This window comes from Sturnus vulgaris, chromosome 24 (assembly GCF_052056855.1).
Source record: "Sturnus vulgaris isolate bStuVul1 chromosome 24, bStuVul1.hap1, whole genome shotgun sequence".
NCBI lineage: Eukaryota > Metazoa > Chordata > Aves > Passeriformes > Sturnidae > Sturnus > Sturnus vulgaris.
In genome coordinates, this window is record NC_142266.1 from 4,497,150 (window position 1) to 4,511,665 (window position 14,516).

General features: G+C 42.7%; 1 protein-coding gene across 4 annotated transcripts; it reads left to right on the forward strand.

The window, feature by feature from the left end:
- The first annotated feature begins 596 nt into the window (after nt 1–596).
- On the forward strand, nt 597–14,236 carry CLSPN (claspin). 4 transcript variants are annotated; one of them, XM_088178280.1, is made up of 25 exons: nt 597–707; nt 1,442–1,571; nt 2,070–2,524; nt 2,841–3,008; nt 3,582–3,671; nt 3,888–3,960; nt 4,217–4,325; nt 4,842–5,395; nt 5,854–6,045; nt 6,459–6,646; nt 7,022–7,224; nt 7,395–7,459; nt 7,860–8,065; nt 8,643–8,803; nt 8,897–9,123; nt 9,318–9,432; nt 10,106–10,187; nt 10,485–10,576; nt 11,128–11,292; nt 11,388–11,509; nt 11,747–11,871; nt 12,155–12,263; nt 12,348–12,430; nt 12,595–12,756; nt 12,964–14,236. In XM_088178280.1, the coding sequence occupies exons 1-25, from the start codon at nt 669–671 to the stop codon at nt 13,075–13,077; spliced, it is 4,029 nt and encodes a 1,342-aa protein (XP_088034406.1). In that variant the 5' UTR covers nt 597–668; the 3' UTR covers nt 13,078–14,236. The 4 variants fall into 4 exon arrangements, with proteins under 4 accessions (XP_088034406.1, XP_088034405.1, XP_088034404.1 ...); XM_088178279.1 differs by lacking the exon at nt 597–707 and adding an exon at nt 1,053–1,247 and having other exon boundaries at nt 9,321–9,432; XM_088178278.1 differs by lacking the exon at nt 597–707 and adding an exon at nt 1,054–1,247.
- The last annotated feature ends 280 nt before the right edge of the window (nt 14,237–14,516 follow it).

Below are 14,516 nucleotides of genomic sequence, written 5' to 3' on the forward strand. Positions count from 1 at the left end.
GAAACAACGTGAAATCTTTTGGCAGTAGAGCCCCGTCCCCACAATGTCGATAACTGACAGAGCTGTAAATCCTCGGGCCCTCCACGGCCCCTCCTAGCCCCTCACTTCTCACGCCCCCTTCACGACCCCTCGTGGTCCCTTACGAACTCTCTCTGCCCACGTCCCCTCTCGTGCCCTCACGACTCCTCTCATTTCTCCACGTCCCCTCACGTCCCCCCACGTTCCCTCTCGTCCCCTCACTGTCTCCCACGTTCCCTCTCGTCCCCTCACTGTCTCCCACGTCCCCTCTCGTCCCCTCACATCCCCTCACTGTCTCCCACGTCCACCCACGCCCTGTCACGTCCCCTCACGCCCCCTCACTGTCCCCCATGTCCCCCCATGCCCCCTCACGTCCCCTCATGTCCCCTCACGGTCCCGCCTCAGCCCGGCTGCGGGGAGCGCCCCCACCACCAGGCGGCGCAATAGCGCGCGGGCGGCCTGAGAGCTGGAGCCGTGATTGGTCCACGAGGAGGGGGCGGGGCTTTAAGGATCCCCGCCCAACAAGGCGGCCAGGGGCGGGGCTCACAGGCTGTTCTGCGCAGCCATTGGATGGGACGGGGACGGGGCGGGGCCGGGGCAGCGCGCGAAGGCTCGAAGTGGTCCCCGGACGGCGGGAGCGCGGGCGGGCCATGGCGGCGGTACCGGTAACAGCGGAGGGCCCCGTTGAGGTGAGTCTTGCCTCTCCCCTCCGTTCGGCATGGCCGGTCGGCTACTAACGGCGGAGGCAGCACGCGGCTGCCTGCGGCCTTGCGGCCCCTCGGGCTGTGGCGAGGTGGAAGGCCCGGGAGGGAGAGCGAGAGAGGAAGCTATTCCAGTAACCGTTCCGGTACGGTGCCCTTTACGGTGGCGGTGCCATTAGCCACCAGCCACCCCTGCCTTCCGCCCTTGATCGCGGGCGGTCCCGCGTCACCGGGCTCGCCTCTCTTGGCCGACTACAGTTCCCAGCATGCCCCGTGCCCGCCCTGGTGGCCGCGGGGCACGCTGGGAAGGCCGCGCTCAGCCGGTCTCCGCGGGCGCGGTGTATGCCGGGAGGGCTGCTGGGCCCACGGTCACGGGTCAGAATAAATATAAATTAATAAAAAATTAAGTAACTAATAGAAGTCATTCAGTCTGAATGCAATCACACCAGTCAATGTCAATTCTGTGTTTTTGCTATGCAAACTCTCGCGAATACTACCCTATCTGTGAATAGTCATTTGATAAATATGGTAAATATCAATAATAATAAATATTACTAAGTATATAAATGTCAAGATTGATAGTTCGAATATAAGGAGACTGCATGTGGATTTCATCGTGTGTGAGGGCTTAGCCAAGGTTTTGGAATGAATTTGGATGCCAGCCGTCAGGACTACATAATCAATATTTATCCCATTAAGAAAAATCATATTTCGCTTTGTAGATTCCACTGGCCGATTTGAACCCAGACTTGCAGAAACCCCTGGACAGCGACTCTGACAGCGGCCAGGGCAGCTGTGAGACGGCCTCCCCGGGTCCCCTTGGCAAGGACGCAGCATCCTTCGAGGATGGAGGTCTGTAACATTTCTATTAATTGTTTTTTTCCAACACTACATTTTTTGTTTCACAAGTACCTTTCAGGAGGTTGTCCCTGCTTGACCTATAGGAATCTAAACTCTTATTGTTGCTCAGAATGTGGACAGGCATCTGTAAACCTCTGAAGTGTGTTTTTTGAGCTACAGAAAGAAGAAGACTGCATGGGATGTATCTTAATTACTTATTTACTTTCCTGTTTTGTTTAAACTATGTGATGTGATTTTTATTACTATTTCAAGGCAAGACAGTGCCAGTGAAGGGTTTTCAGCTTTGCAGTTTTTGTAAAGGTCAAAAACCTTTAACATCAATTTGGGTTAATTAAATGCTGTTCTCTGGGGAGAAGTGGATTTTGAAAAGTCGAGTTCAGGCTTATTTGCTGTAGATGGTGGCATATTTCAAATTTAACGGATGTAAATTTGGTTGTTTGTTAATTAACTTGAGGCACTTTCCTTTTTTATTTTCACATGTTTTGCCAGATTCAGAAGAAGAAATTTTTGTGCGTAAAAAAGCAAAAAACCAGAAGGTGCTTCAGGACAGTGAGAGTGAAGAGGAGAAGGAGGGAGGCTCATCTTTGCAGGAAGATGCTTTGGATGGAAACAAGGAAAATGAGGAGGAAAAGGAGAACTTTGCTGCTGAAAAGAAGAAGAAATCTCATCGGATCCGCCCAGCTCTGCTGGACAGTGATGACAGTAACACTGGGGACCGGTTGCAGATTGAAAACCTTGAAACAGGCAGGATGTCTGCCTTGCCTGAAGGTGAGCTGGAAGAGAAGAGACCCCAAAAATCTGGGAAAAAGCACAGAAAGCATAAACACAATGCAGAAGAGGAGCCAGCAAAAGAAGGTGTACCAAAATCCAGAAGAAGGAAGGAGAAGGAGAAAATAATGGACTCCATTAAACAGCTGAGAAAAGAAAAGAAGCCTGTGGCAGAGGTGAGTATTTTGGCAGAAAAACTCAGATAATTTCTCAACTAAGTTCAATTTATTATTGCTTGTGGTTATTCTGTTCCAAAGCTTCAGTGTTGTGTCCACATTCCTGCAGCAGGTTTGGGATCCACAGGGATCCATGGAACACCATACAAGTCTAACCTTCAAACTCTGCAGATTCATTTCAATTAAATTACATTAAATTTGCAGTTTAAGGAAGTATAAAACCTAACCCTTGATTTAATGCCATTTTTAAGTTAATGTCAAAGAACCAAAGGGACCTTCTGAAAAGAGTCACACAAATAATTTATTCTTCTGGAAGCAGGTGGATGGTGGTGAGAGGTTTCCTTTCAATGATAGTGGATGTCTTCTGGATGACAAGGAACTCTTTGATAATGGCTTGGAAGAGGAAAGTGATGAACACCTTGAGGATGAAGAGTCCCTAGAATCCATACGAGCAGCCGTGAAAAACAAAATTAAACAATATAAGGTAACAGTTGACAGTGATACAAAATTATTGTAAATGTACTCTCTTTCAAACTGATAAAGAATAGGTTCAGATTAGATACTGGGGAGAAATTGTTCCCTGTGAGGGTGGGGAGGCCCAGAGCAGCTGTGGCTGCTCCATTCCTAGAAAGTGTCCAAGGCCAGGTTGGACAGGGTTTGGAGCACCCTGGAGCAGTGGAAGGTGTCCCTGCCCATGGCAGTGCTTGGAATGGGATGATCTTTAAGGTCTTTTTGCAACCCAAATCTTTCCATGATCACTGGATTTAGTAGGAATTTGTACCTGAGCAGGTTTTAAAACTCTTTTTGATCATGGTGGAGTTGTACTACTGTGGCAGAAACAAGGAGAGCCTTCTGGTTTTTGTTTTTAAAGATGTTATCTTGGCAAGTTAAAAAGCTAATGCTGGAGTAGGAGCTTTGGAATCTGCCCTTGTGTGGGGTTTGTGCTGGTTTATGAGTACACTTGCTGGCTTTTCTGTGCAGTTACTTGCAGTGTGTTTGCCCTTGATAGTGCTAGTGTATTGATAGAAATTGTTGAATTTCTTCTTATCCCCCATAGAACAAAGAACGTTTTCCTGATGATGAGGGCTACAAACATGTATTTGATGAGGAGAATGAGGAGCCTCTATTAAAGGAGCCAAAAAGGAAGGTGAAGTCTTCATCTGTTTAAAGCTCTGTATTGTTGTTTGTCGTGACTAAAATGGTTTTGTATGCACAGTGTAGTTTTGGGTTTTTTTAAACTGGATGCCTTATTCTGACTCCTTTCTGTTTGAAATGGAAAAATAAGCTATTTAAGAAGGAGAGAAAGAGCCCCATGTTTTGTTTCCTGACTGCAGAAGCTTTTCTTTTCTTTTCTCCCCTTAAGGAGCGGAAAGCAGCAAGGTTAAGTAAAGAAGCCATTAAACAACTACACAGTGAGAGCCAACGACTTATTAGAGGTAAAACTTAAATTCTTTACATGTAAAGGGGTATAAACTGTTCATAAATTCAGAGGAGAAATTGAAATAATTTATCCAGAAGGTCAGTGCCTCCTGTGACATAACATGACTTATTGACAGGTGAAGGGTGCAAGACCATTTTTATTGAAGGACCTGTTAAAGGTGTTTTTGTAACTAATGAAAATAAAGATACTTGTTATCAAGTAAAGGGCTTAGATGATGTTTTAAATCTTCTCTCACCATCTTTCTCTGGCAGAATCATCTGTGTCTCTCCCATATCATGTGCCTGAGGCCAAAAGTATTCATGACTTCTATAAGCGCAGACCTCGACCAGCATGTCAAGGAAATGCCATGGCCCTGCTGAAGTAAGGACTTAAACCCTTCTCATCCAATTTTTTTCATAGACTTTAAGCATCTCTAGCTTTTCTTTTGAGGATAACCAGACTTTCTTAGGTCCTTTAAATCCATAAAAGTGGGATATTAGGAGAATGTCATTGCTAACACCAGGCAATGCTGCTCTCCTGACAGAGTGGTACTATTGAAGTGATCAGGGCCAGGAGTACATGTGAAGGATGCAGAGTTACTTTAATGGGATTTAGGCTGAACCTCAATGTTTTGCTTGGACTGTTTCTTCTCTGAGTTATGTGTAGTAAAATACTGAAGCTACAGAAGTCACAAAATCCCTCAGGAATTTCATACTGTGACACTGTAACCAATACAAACCTTTTATAGTTCCTTAAGTTCTCATTATGAAGTTTTCCAGATTTCTGTTCTTTACCACTTCCTGCACGTTAATGACAATAATTAAGAAATTATTTCTTCCTCTCAGTTTGTCCTTATCTCCCTTTCACACTAACCATGTTTCTTTCTGCCTTTGTTAGGTCCTCTAAATACCAGCTGCCCCTAAATGTAGAATCTGCAGCCAGTGGGAACTTGAGCAAGAGTTGCAAAGATGGGGCAACAGAAGGTGATCAATCAGCAGCTACTGAACCAGAAATGAACCTGGGCAGAGATGTTGATGCTTCTGTGACTGAGCCCCTTGCTGCTGAAGGGAAGAACTTGCCAGAGGACTGTGCTGAGCAGCCCAGGCAGGACCGGGAGGATTCTCATGCAGTTACAGGGACTGTAACTGATGATAACACAGAGGAACAGCAGCTCTCCAACTGCCTGAGCACTGACTGTGATGAGCAAAAGGAGAGTGAAATTCCTCCAGCATCTGGAGATGCCCTCATGGAAAGAGGGGAAACAGCACCAGATAAACAAGGTGAAACAAACAGTCAACAACTGGGGCCTGGACCAGTGGCACAGCCTGAAAAAGTGAGGAAATCCAAGCTGGATAAACTCCGTGAGCTGGGAATAGACCTGTCCATCCAGCCCAGGATCTGCTCTGACAATGAGTCCTTCATAAACCTCGATGAAGCTGATTCAAATAAAGGTATCACTTGTGTTGTAGTCCTCAGCTTGGCTGGGAAATTCAGAAATATTTAGGTGGTAGAACAGTCAGCACATTCACTTACTAGTGTGGATTCTTTGAGACATCTTAACAGAAATTTAGAATTGCCTGGTGGCTGGGAGGCTGGGCTGGAAGTGAGTTGAGATCTTGTGAACAAATCGTAGTCAATGATAAGATAATTTGATATGAGTTAATATCAATTAAATACAAGCTACAGCAAAAATATTCAGTGGTGGTTTATTATTAGTTGAATAGAATGGCTTTGTAAATATTTTAGTACTCTGGATTTAGCTTTTAAACTATCCTTTTTTAAACTTAGCTTTAAACTAAATGTTTAAAAAAATGGGGAAAAAAAACCTCGAGACGTACTCTTACTACAACTTTTAACTATCAGTGTTTTTAGATGCTATCACATTGATTTAATTAATATGTATTTAAAGAACTAGAAGCCCTGAAAGCACGCTTCTTGAAGCACACTTTCCAGACATCAAAATCCAAAGTGGAACGGGCCATAAACATGAACATTATCCGTAAGGAAACGACATCTGATGGGAAAGAGGAGCTGAGAGCAGACGTGGTGCCAGCAGTTTTGGCTGCAGAGAGCCTGGAGGAAACAGTCCACACGAAGCCAGGTTGGTGGGGGAGAAGAAGAGACAAGGATTGAGTTGGAAAACACTTCTGTCTTTATTTTCCTCTCTCATGCTCTGTTTCCCAATGCTGCCCTATAATATACATGAAGGGATCTTCATCTGTAATATTACTGTGTATGTTCCCCCTGTTTTAATATAAAAATTCTTGGTAGACCACTTAAATAGCAATGGCCTGACTGTCTCAGTCAGATTTTTGTGACTGTTCCCTTAGATTTTTCATGCTTCCATGAGATGCTGTGGCTGCCCCATCCCTGGAAGTGTCGGAGCCCAGGCTTGATGGGGCTTGGAGCAACCTGGTCTAATGGAGGGTGACCCTGCCCATGGCAGTGGTGGAACTGGGTAAACTTTGAGGTCTCTTCCAACCCAAACCCTTCCCTGAATGTTTTCCTGTGCAGGTGAAAAGCTCCAGGCCCTGAAGGCCAAGCTGCAGGAGGCCATGAAGCTCCGCAGGTCTGAGGAGCGCCAGAAGCGGCAAGCGCTGTTTCAGCTGGACAATGAGGAAATGCTGGAGGAAGAAGAGGAGGAGGAGGAGGAAGAGATGACAGATGAGTCTGAGGAGGAAGAAGAGGAAGGTGATCATGAGGTTTGTATGCAAGGTTTTTCCATAATCTCATCAGCTTCTCCATTCTGCTTCCTCTCCCCAATGGAATGGGACTTTCCTCCACTACTGATTGTGGAAATTGCTAAGAATTCTTCCTAGAAGCTAAAGCATTGCTATAGTTGGCATATTCAGGGTTTGGATTGTCTAACCTTGAATTTGTGAGTATTTTCCTTATTTATCTAAACACTATTAAAACCAAATGTAAATGTTTAAAATGCTTTGATGCCCCTTCCTCTTTTTAAAAATCATTGGCTCCTCATTGCTGGCAGGGCCAAACAGGTCACATGCCTCACCTGGGGTAGGGTTTGCCATGACAATAATAATTAAATCTCTGCTGTGTTTGGGGATGTTTTTTAGAATTCAGAATTTCTGCTTGATGAAGCAGAGGAAGATAATGAGGATACAGAAGAAAAAAACACCGAAGATGGTGATAAAGAAACTGACAAAGAATCAATTGATGGAGAAAAACTGGAGAAATCTGAGCATGGTGATTCTGTTCTAAAACATCCTTCAACAGAGTCTACATTGATGCTTTTTAAGGACAGCTCCTCAAAAATGGGGTAAATAATCCAAGCCTTAAATATGGTGACTGAGAAACTTAAAATTCGATCAGCATGTGTAGATTTTTTTATTTAAAGCGCTTTTTAGAAGTATTTTTTGTTACTTGGCTTTTTTTTTTTTTTTGCAATTCATCCTAAATTTATTAGCAAATACCTTTTATGAATTGCAGATACTCTCTTCCTGATGAAAAACTGGAAATGGAAGAAACTGTTGACAAAGGACCTACCAAGCTAGGTAAAGTAGAATTATTGCCCTAAATAATAGCTTTTTTTTTTTAACTTAGTACATATAAAAGTTTCTATTTAAGACTGATATTCAGTATTTCTGCTATTTCATCCCTGTATAAAGTTATACAGTATGAGTATAGAAGTTTAGATTGATGAAAAAATGGGTGGGCTTGAAAAAACTAGAGGGAAAACACAGTTTGAAATAATACTGGAAGAAATATGAAATGTCAGAAATCAATAAGATAAGTAAAAAAGTGTAATATGCGTCCTGTGAGAAGAAAGAAATTCAACATGACCACAAAATGAATTTTTAGCAAGGTGTCAGTGTTGCAAAATATTATATTGAGGTTTTACTGGATCACACACAAAAAAAGTTAAGCACTATTTTTTTTTTTTTTTTTTTTCAGAGGATGATGATTCATTTTCTCTACCAACACTGGCGAAGGAGAGCAGCCACAACAGCAGCTTTGAGTTCATTGGCTCCATGATCCCATCCTACCAGCCCTGTAACAAACAGGCCTCGAGGGGAGGGAGCTCCTTACCTGCAGCAGGGGGGTTCAGGTCACCTTCCCCAGGTTTCTTCAAAACAAGTTTTATCAGCTCTGCTTCCAAGGTGAGATTCTCAGTCCTGGTTGTGTCTTATACTAACAGTGGGAAGTGAATAAATGTATTTTATCCTGATGATCAGATCTGTCAAATGCTTTGGTATCAGTAAGATTTCAGAAGAGCAAACTGCCCCTTGGGCTTGTGTCCACATTGGAATGGATAAAAATGACATTATAAAACTTAAAATACAATATATTTATAATATAAGCATCAAAAAAAAAATCTTATAATCTGGCTTTTATATCTAAAATATGTGCATCATAAATATGGTTTTTAAGAATGCTCACATGAGCTACACAACATCTGACGTCAGCGAGCTCCTGTGGTGTGTTGGAGCAGCATGGACATAATTTGACTTGGTTTGGGTTGGAAGGAACCTCAAAGTTCATCTCATCCCATCCCCTGCCATTGGCATGGACACCTTCCACTGTCCCAGCGTGCTCCAAGCCCCATCCAAGCTGGCCAGGAACACTTTTTCAGGGATGGGGAAGCCACAGCTTCTCTGGGAAGTCTGTTCTAGTACCTCTCCTATTTATATTTTGGCTTGCTAAACAACTTATGTATTTTTGTATTCCCTTGACTAGAGCTCAGGAAAGACCTCTGAGCCTTCTCTTCCCATAGAAGATTCCCAGGACCTGTATAATGCCTCTCCTGAGCCCAAGAGTTTATTTCCAGGAGCTGGAGAGTCAAGGTTCCAATTTTCCCTGGAAGATGACACTCAAAGCCAGCTGCTCGATGCAGATGGGTGAGTGATGGGTGTAAAGGATGGGGTTTTGTGCCTGTTAACAGAAATAAGATGTGCAGATCAGCATTTTTCTAACTACAGCCTTTCTTTCAGGTTCTTGAATGTTGGACAGCACAGGAATAAATACCAGTCCTCAAAGCATCAGCTGCCACTGGCTAGCATGGATGAGAATGCCATGGATGCCAACATGGATGAGTTACTGGACCTGTGTTCTGGACAGTTCAGCAGCCAAGCTGAGCATGTGCCAAACACCAGCAGCACCAAAAAGCAGAACATGGAGGAACTGCTCAATCTTTGTTCAGGAAAATTCGTGTCTCAGAGTATGTCCTGAATGCTCTTTTCAGCTTTGCAAGTTACTTGATTTAGAAGTTTTTAGTTGAGGTACCTTCAGGTCTGGGCACTGAAGCCACATGTGGAATTTTGTCTTTGTTGGGAGCATATGCAGTTTTATTTCTAGGGTGTTCTCTGACACTTTAAGAGCAGAAATGAGTTGCCATCTTATTGCTTTCTGTAGCAGGTTCTCCAACTTGGGCTTCTTCAGTGTCTTCCAAGGCAGAAAAAGACAGTGACATAGAGGATCCAATGGCAGAGGCTCTGGAGCTCTGTTCAGGCTCCTTTCCCACAGACAGGTTAGCATTGCTGTCCTAAAATTTACAGACGTTAATTCTGGTAACTGTCTTGTTTCACTCTTAGAAGTGTTTGTTTGCTGTCAGTGAAAGTGTGCTTTGTTTTGGAGGTGAAGAATATTGCAAATTGCTCAGCAATTACTCTCTAATTGGCAACATAAACTGTTTCCCACAACTACTGTGAAGGGAAATTTTTTGTTTTTCAACGATAGTGAAAGAAACAGTGAAGAACTTTCATTAAACTGAGAAAAGATGATTAAAAGTGGGACTTTTGGAGTCTGTTCTGGGCTGTTGCCAAACTGCTGTAACCAAATGTAAAGTTGGATACTTGGAGGTTTTTATTGACTTAATTGGAAAGTGTATGGCTGCCTGACAAAAGGATAGTGAGGCTTAAAAGTGGGAATGTTAAGGGGATCCAAGAAGAATTTGAGAGGGAAAAAAAAAAAAGTTGGAAATTAGTGTCTTTCCCATGTTTTCTGCAAGTGAAGACATGAAATCTTAAAACATCAACTCTAATGGGGATTTGGGGCATTTATGGCTGAATGCTGCTGGCAGATTGTAGCTCTGAGCACTCACAGAGAACTGCCTGATAGCAGCTGATGTGGACATTGAAATTTTGTCTCGATTTACTGGAGGTAGAATGAAAATGCCTTTCTCCCATTTATGTTTTCCCTAGGGAAGAGGAAGAAGAGGAGGAACAAGAAGAACTTGGTGGTTTTCAGCTTTTGACAGATGATGAGGCTGTTGCAAGTGAAGAGGTGTGAACTGATGGAGCCAGGCAGCTGCTGGATAAAATGGATAATTCCATTTATCTTCCTAGGTTTTTAATATATCCATCAATGCAAAGTACCACAACAAGCTGCTGAAACATTTTTCAGAGCAAACTTTGGATATTTAAAAGATCTTTTTAATATAATGATGCAGTGAAAAATGTAAATCCTCTGAAATATGCCTGATGTCTTAGTGTCTTGTTAATTGAAGAATGGACAAATCTGTTGTTACAAAGCAATCCACTCTCAGAAATTCCTGATTTCTGAAAACTTTCTCTTTGACAGGATGAAAAAGGTGAAGATACTGGTGATGAAGAAGCAGAAGTGAGTGATGAGGAAGAACTGCTGAGACACAGACGAGGCTTGAAGAAAAAATTGTAATTATTTTTAAAAATCTTAATTACCAGAGAGAATAGGATATTAATAGTACTAGAAATTTAGTTTGGAATTATTCCCTCTCCAGATGGAGATGTTTATATGGAGCTGGTTTTTGACTTTGGAGTGATCATGTTGCACGAATTTAACTGTGTTACTTGTGGATTATAAATGATTTTCATTATAGATAGAAATCAAAAAGCCACGATAAAAGCAGTGCAACATTTTTTTGACCAAAAGAAGGGATGCAAGCATATTGTTGTCATTTCTTATGTCTTAAGATGTGTGTAAAACACAGAGTTGGCAGTTATTGCCATCATCTTTGGAATCTGGTGGATGACAGTGATTTGAGGTGGTACATGACGCCAGGCTATGTGTGTAAATGTGCAAGAACTCAAGGCTTGGTCTTTCAAAAAATTACGTGAGAAATTACAATACATCCTTAGGAAATGTGGTCATTTTATATCAAAAGATAAATCTTGCTTTCAGAAGATAGGTGTGATGATGGCTGTTATGCTCCCAAACTGAACTCTTTCAACTTTTTATTTCATAGCAAACTGCAAGATTTCATGGAAGAGGAGGCAGAGCTGTCAGGGAGTGATGTGGGAAGCGAGGATGAGTATGATGGTGAAGACCTGAACGAATACGAAGAAGAGATTATCGATGAGGAGCTCCCGAACGAAGCGGAATTAGGGAACCAAATACAGAAATTCCACATGTCAGTGCCATTATCCGTAGATCTTGGGGTGTGTTCTGTCCCCTGGCTCTGGGACAGGACCTGGACTAACCTGTGCCTGTGTCCTGTGCTGGCAGGAAGGCGATGCTGGACGATGACAAGCGCCAGCTCCGCCTGTACCAGGAGAGATACCTGCTGGATGGGGACCTGCACAGCGACGGCCCGGGCAGGACCAGGAGGTTCAGATGGAAAAACATAGGTGACCTATGATCCAGAGTTAATAGAGGGGGAGAAAGATTGAAAACAGAGCTTGTGTGAAGTAGTAATCCTCATTAAAGTATTTCAGGAATAAATTTCCGGGGCATGATTCTGGGATTTTGGTTGGTTGTGGGGTTTTTTGCCTTGTTTGTTTGATTGGTTTTGGGGTGGTTTTTTTTGGTTTTTAGCCTCCATTTTCAAAATCAATAGCTGACTATCTTGTTTTGTTGTTGCCTAGATTTTGCTTCACAGATGGACATGTTTCAGAGAGATTCAGATGAGGAGGAGAATGAAGAGTTTGATGAGACAGAAGTGAAGTGGAGGAAGGAGCGATTTGAGAGAGAGCAGTGGCTTCGTGAGCAGGTACTGGTGAGCTGCTAGAAAGGCTTATTCAGTCTCTGTATCATTGCTGGATGTGAAATGGTTTATTCCTCAAGGTCATCTTCAGTATTTGGTCAGGTTTCTCAGCTGAACATGATGCTGTTCGTTAATAGACCAAGGATTATGAAATATCTAAGAAATTGCAATAACCTCCTATTGTAGAAAGTAAACTATTAATGTACATAAACAATTACTCTATGTAAAATACTGAATGAAATGTCCATTTGTAACAAGAATTTTTAAAATTGCCTTCTCTCTGCTACAGAAAGAGAAAAATAAAGAGCAGGAGGAGGAGGAGGAGGAAGAAATTGCTGGAAACAACGAATTCATGAAGCTGGCAAAAAAAGTGACTGCCAAGTCCCTGCAGAAGAAAGGTGAGGTTGATTTTTATCGAAGTCATGAGAAAAGAAGAGAGAGAAGGAGTTCAAAAACTAATCTTTCCCCCATGTGTTTGCCAGCCAGCCCAGCAGTGGTGGCACAAGACACAAGTCTGTTACCCAGGAACCCATTTGAAGCCTTCAGACCTGCTGGTGACATCCAGGTGGGTACCAACCCTCAAAAATGGCATTTCCCAGTACAGCAGCACTCCTGGTTTGTGTTGTTGTAACATGTGAGTAGAGAGTAGATTTTCTCTGAAGACTAACTTACTAAGCAACTTGCCTTATTTCCTGAGAGTGTTTAATGCAGCTTTTCTTTGCCTTTCAGATTAAAAATGGGTCACTCTTGAACAGACCTAAAGCTGTCCTTCAGAAGCTGGCAGCAATGTCAGATCTTAATCTAAATGCCCCTCGAAATTCAAGGAATTTTGTCTTTCATACACTTTCACCAGAGAAGAGTGAAGAGGCAAAGGAGAAATCAAACCCTCAGGTAAAGATCTGGGTAGCAGGTGCTGCCAGTTGTGGAGATTATTTAAGTATACAAGCACTGAAATCTGCCAAGCAAGCAGTTAAGAGCACTGCTGTTTTAAATATTCCCTATGTGCTCTCACACCAAATATTTTTCTCATAACTCAGAATTTTAACCTTTTTTTTTTTTTAACATGTTGTGTATTTTGATGTATTTGACTGCCCTTAGGTGAAGAAGAGAGGCCCTTCTGCAGTGATAACATCAGCAGCAAAGCGGCCCAGGGTAGAAAGCTCAGAGGAATCCAGTCAAAGCCGAAGCATTTTCCAGTACTTGGAGAGCTGAATATTCCTGTTTGGAGCCAAAGGTTGTCTCCTCTTTGCCAGCTGCAGTTTATTTTGCCAATCTGCCAGAAATCACCAGGCAGGGAAACAAATGGGTGCCACCTCATTCCCAAGTTCCAGTAATTTTCAGGAAGTGGTTTTGTGCTTCGTTTTTTTTTCTCAGTTCTCTGTGGCAAATGGGAGCACAAAATCCATTCCTGGTTTGGAATGAAATGCTGACTTGGTCTTTCCCAAGCATTAAGGAAACTTCCTCTGCTGTGGGCTGTCCTCACAGTTGCTGCAGAGGCATCAGTTCCACCTGGAAGTGCCATTGGTGTGACAAGGAAATACCTCAGGTAGCTGAAAGCACAATAAAGGAGGAATTTCTACAGCTCTGGAAGAGAATGAAGCAGTGTTGGCCATGGCAGGACACTTGTTTACACTTGCAGCACAAAGTTTTAGCTGTGGCTCCCTCCAGTGTCTTATTGTCTTTAATGTTGAGCATTTATTAAGCTTTGCCTTTTAAGAAGCTCTAATTTATCTTTTAAATATTTACTTTGTGGAAAAGGTCCCAGTCTCTTCTGAGGCAGTACGAGAAGGGTTTTTTCCAAGTTTTTATTACTGTTGATGTCCTTAAACCTGCAGATGGATGTATGTATGGAGAGGGAAGAATGTGAGTAATGTGTGTGAGAGGAAAAGGAGGTTTGGGGGGGTTTATTTGCATTGGTGGGGGAAATTGCTGGGGTTGCTTTGGTTTGCCTAATTTCAGGCTATCTTTAACCATCCATTGTGTTGTTTTCATGGAAGCTACACTCATCCAAGAGAAACCATCCATTGCTGAGCAGCCAGTAAGGAAAGGGCTGCTCTAGAATGAGGGAATTTATAAGAAACTTGAGCAAGACTGTCTGGCATTCCTGACATTTCTGATCCCAAGCTGAATGTGTTGGAGAGCAGATGATGGTGCCAGAGGGTCCTGCTGTGAGACTGAACATCTCTGGGACTGGATGTCACATACTTGAGGTGCTGATGCTGTCAGAGAAGTGTCTGAGCTGTAAATTTTGTAACATCCTGAGCACATGCCCAGTGTGCTGTGTGTAAAATATTTTATTGTACAGTATGTTATAAAGAATTACGGTACTAATCGAAGTGCAACTTTACAATAAAACATGTTTTTAATTTTGCAGGCAGTTAGAATTCATTTCTAGGATTTCACTCAGCTGTCTACATGTCTTGGGGTTTTTTTCCCCCCGATGTTTTTTATTTCTGGCTATGTCTGTTTTTTCATTTCTGCCTTTTTTTTGTTTCCACAACTCAGCCCTTCACTAGCAACAGCTGCAATAATATTGGAATACAACAAAAACAATCCCTTGTGTTTATTGGAGTGTGGATTTTCAACTCCTCAAGCCTTCTCTTTGGGTTTGCATAAAATTCTTGGCCTGAAGAATATGTTTTTTTCCTGCT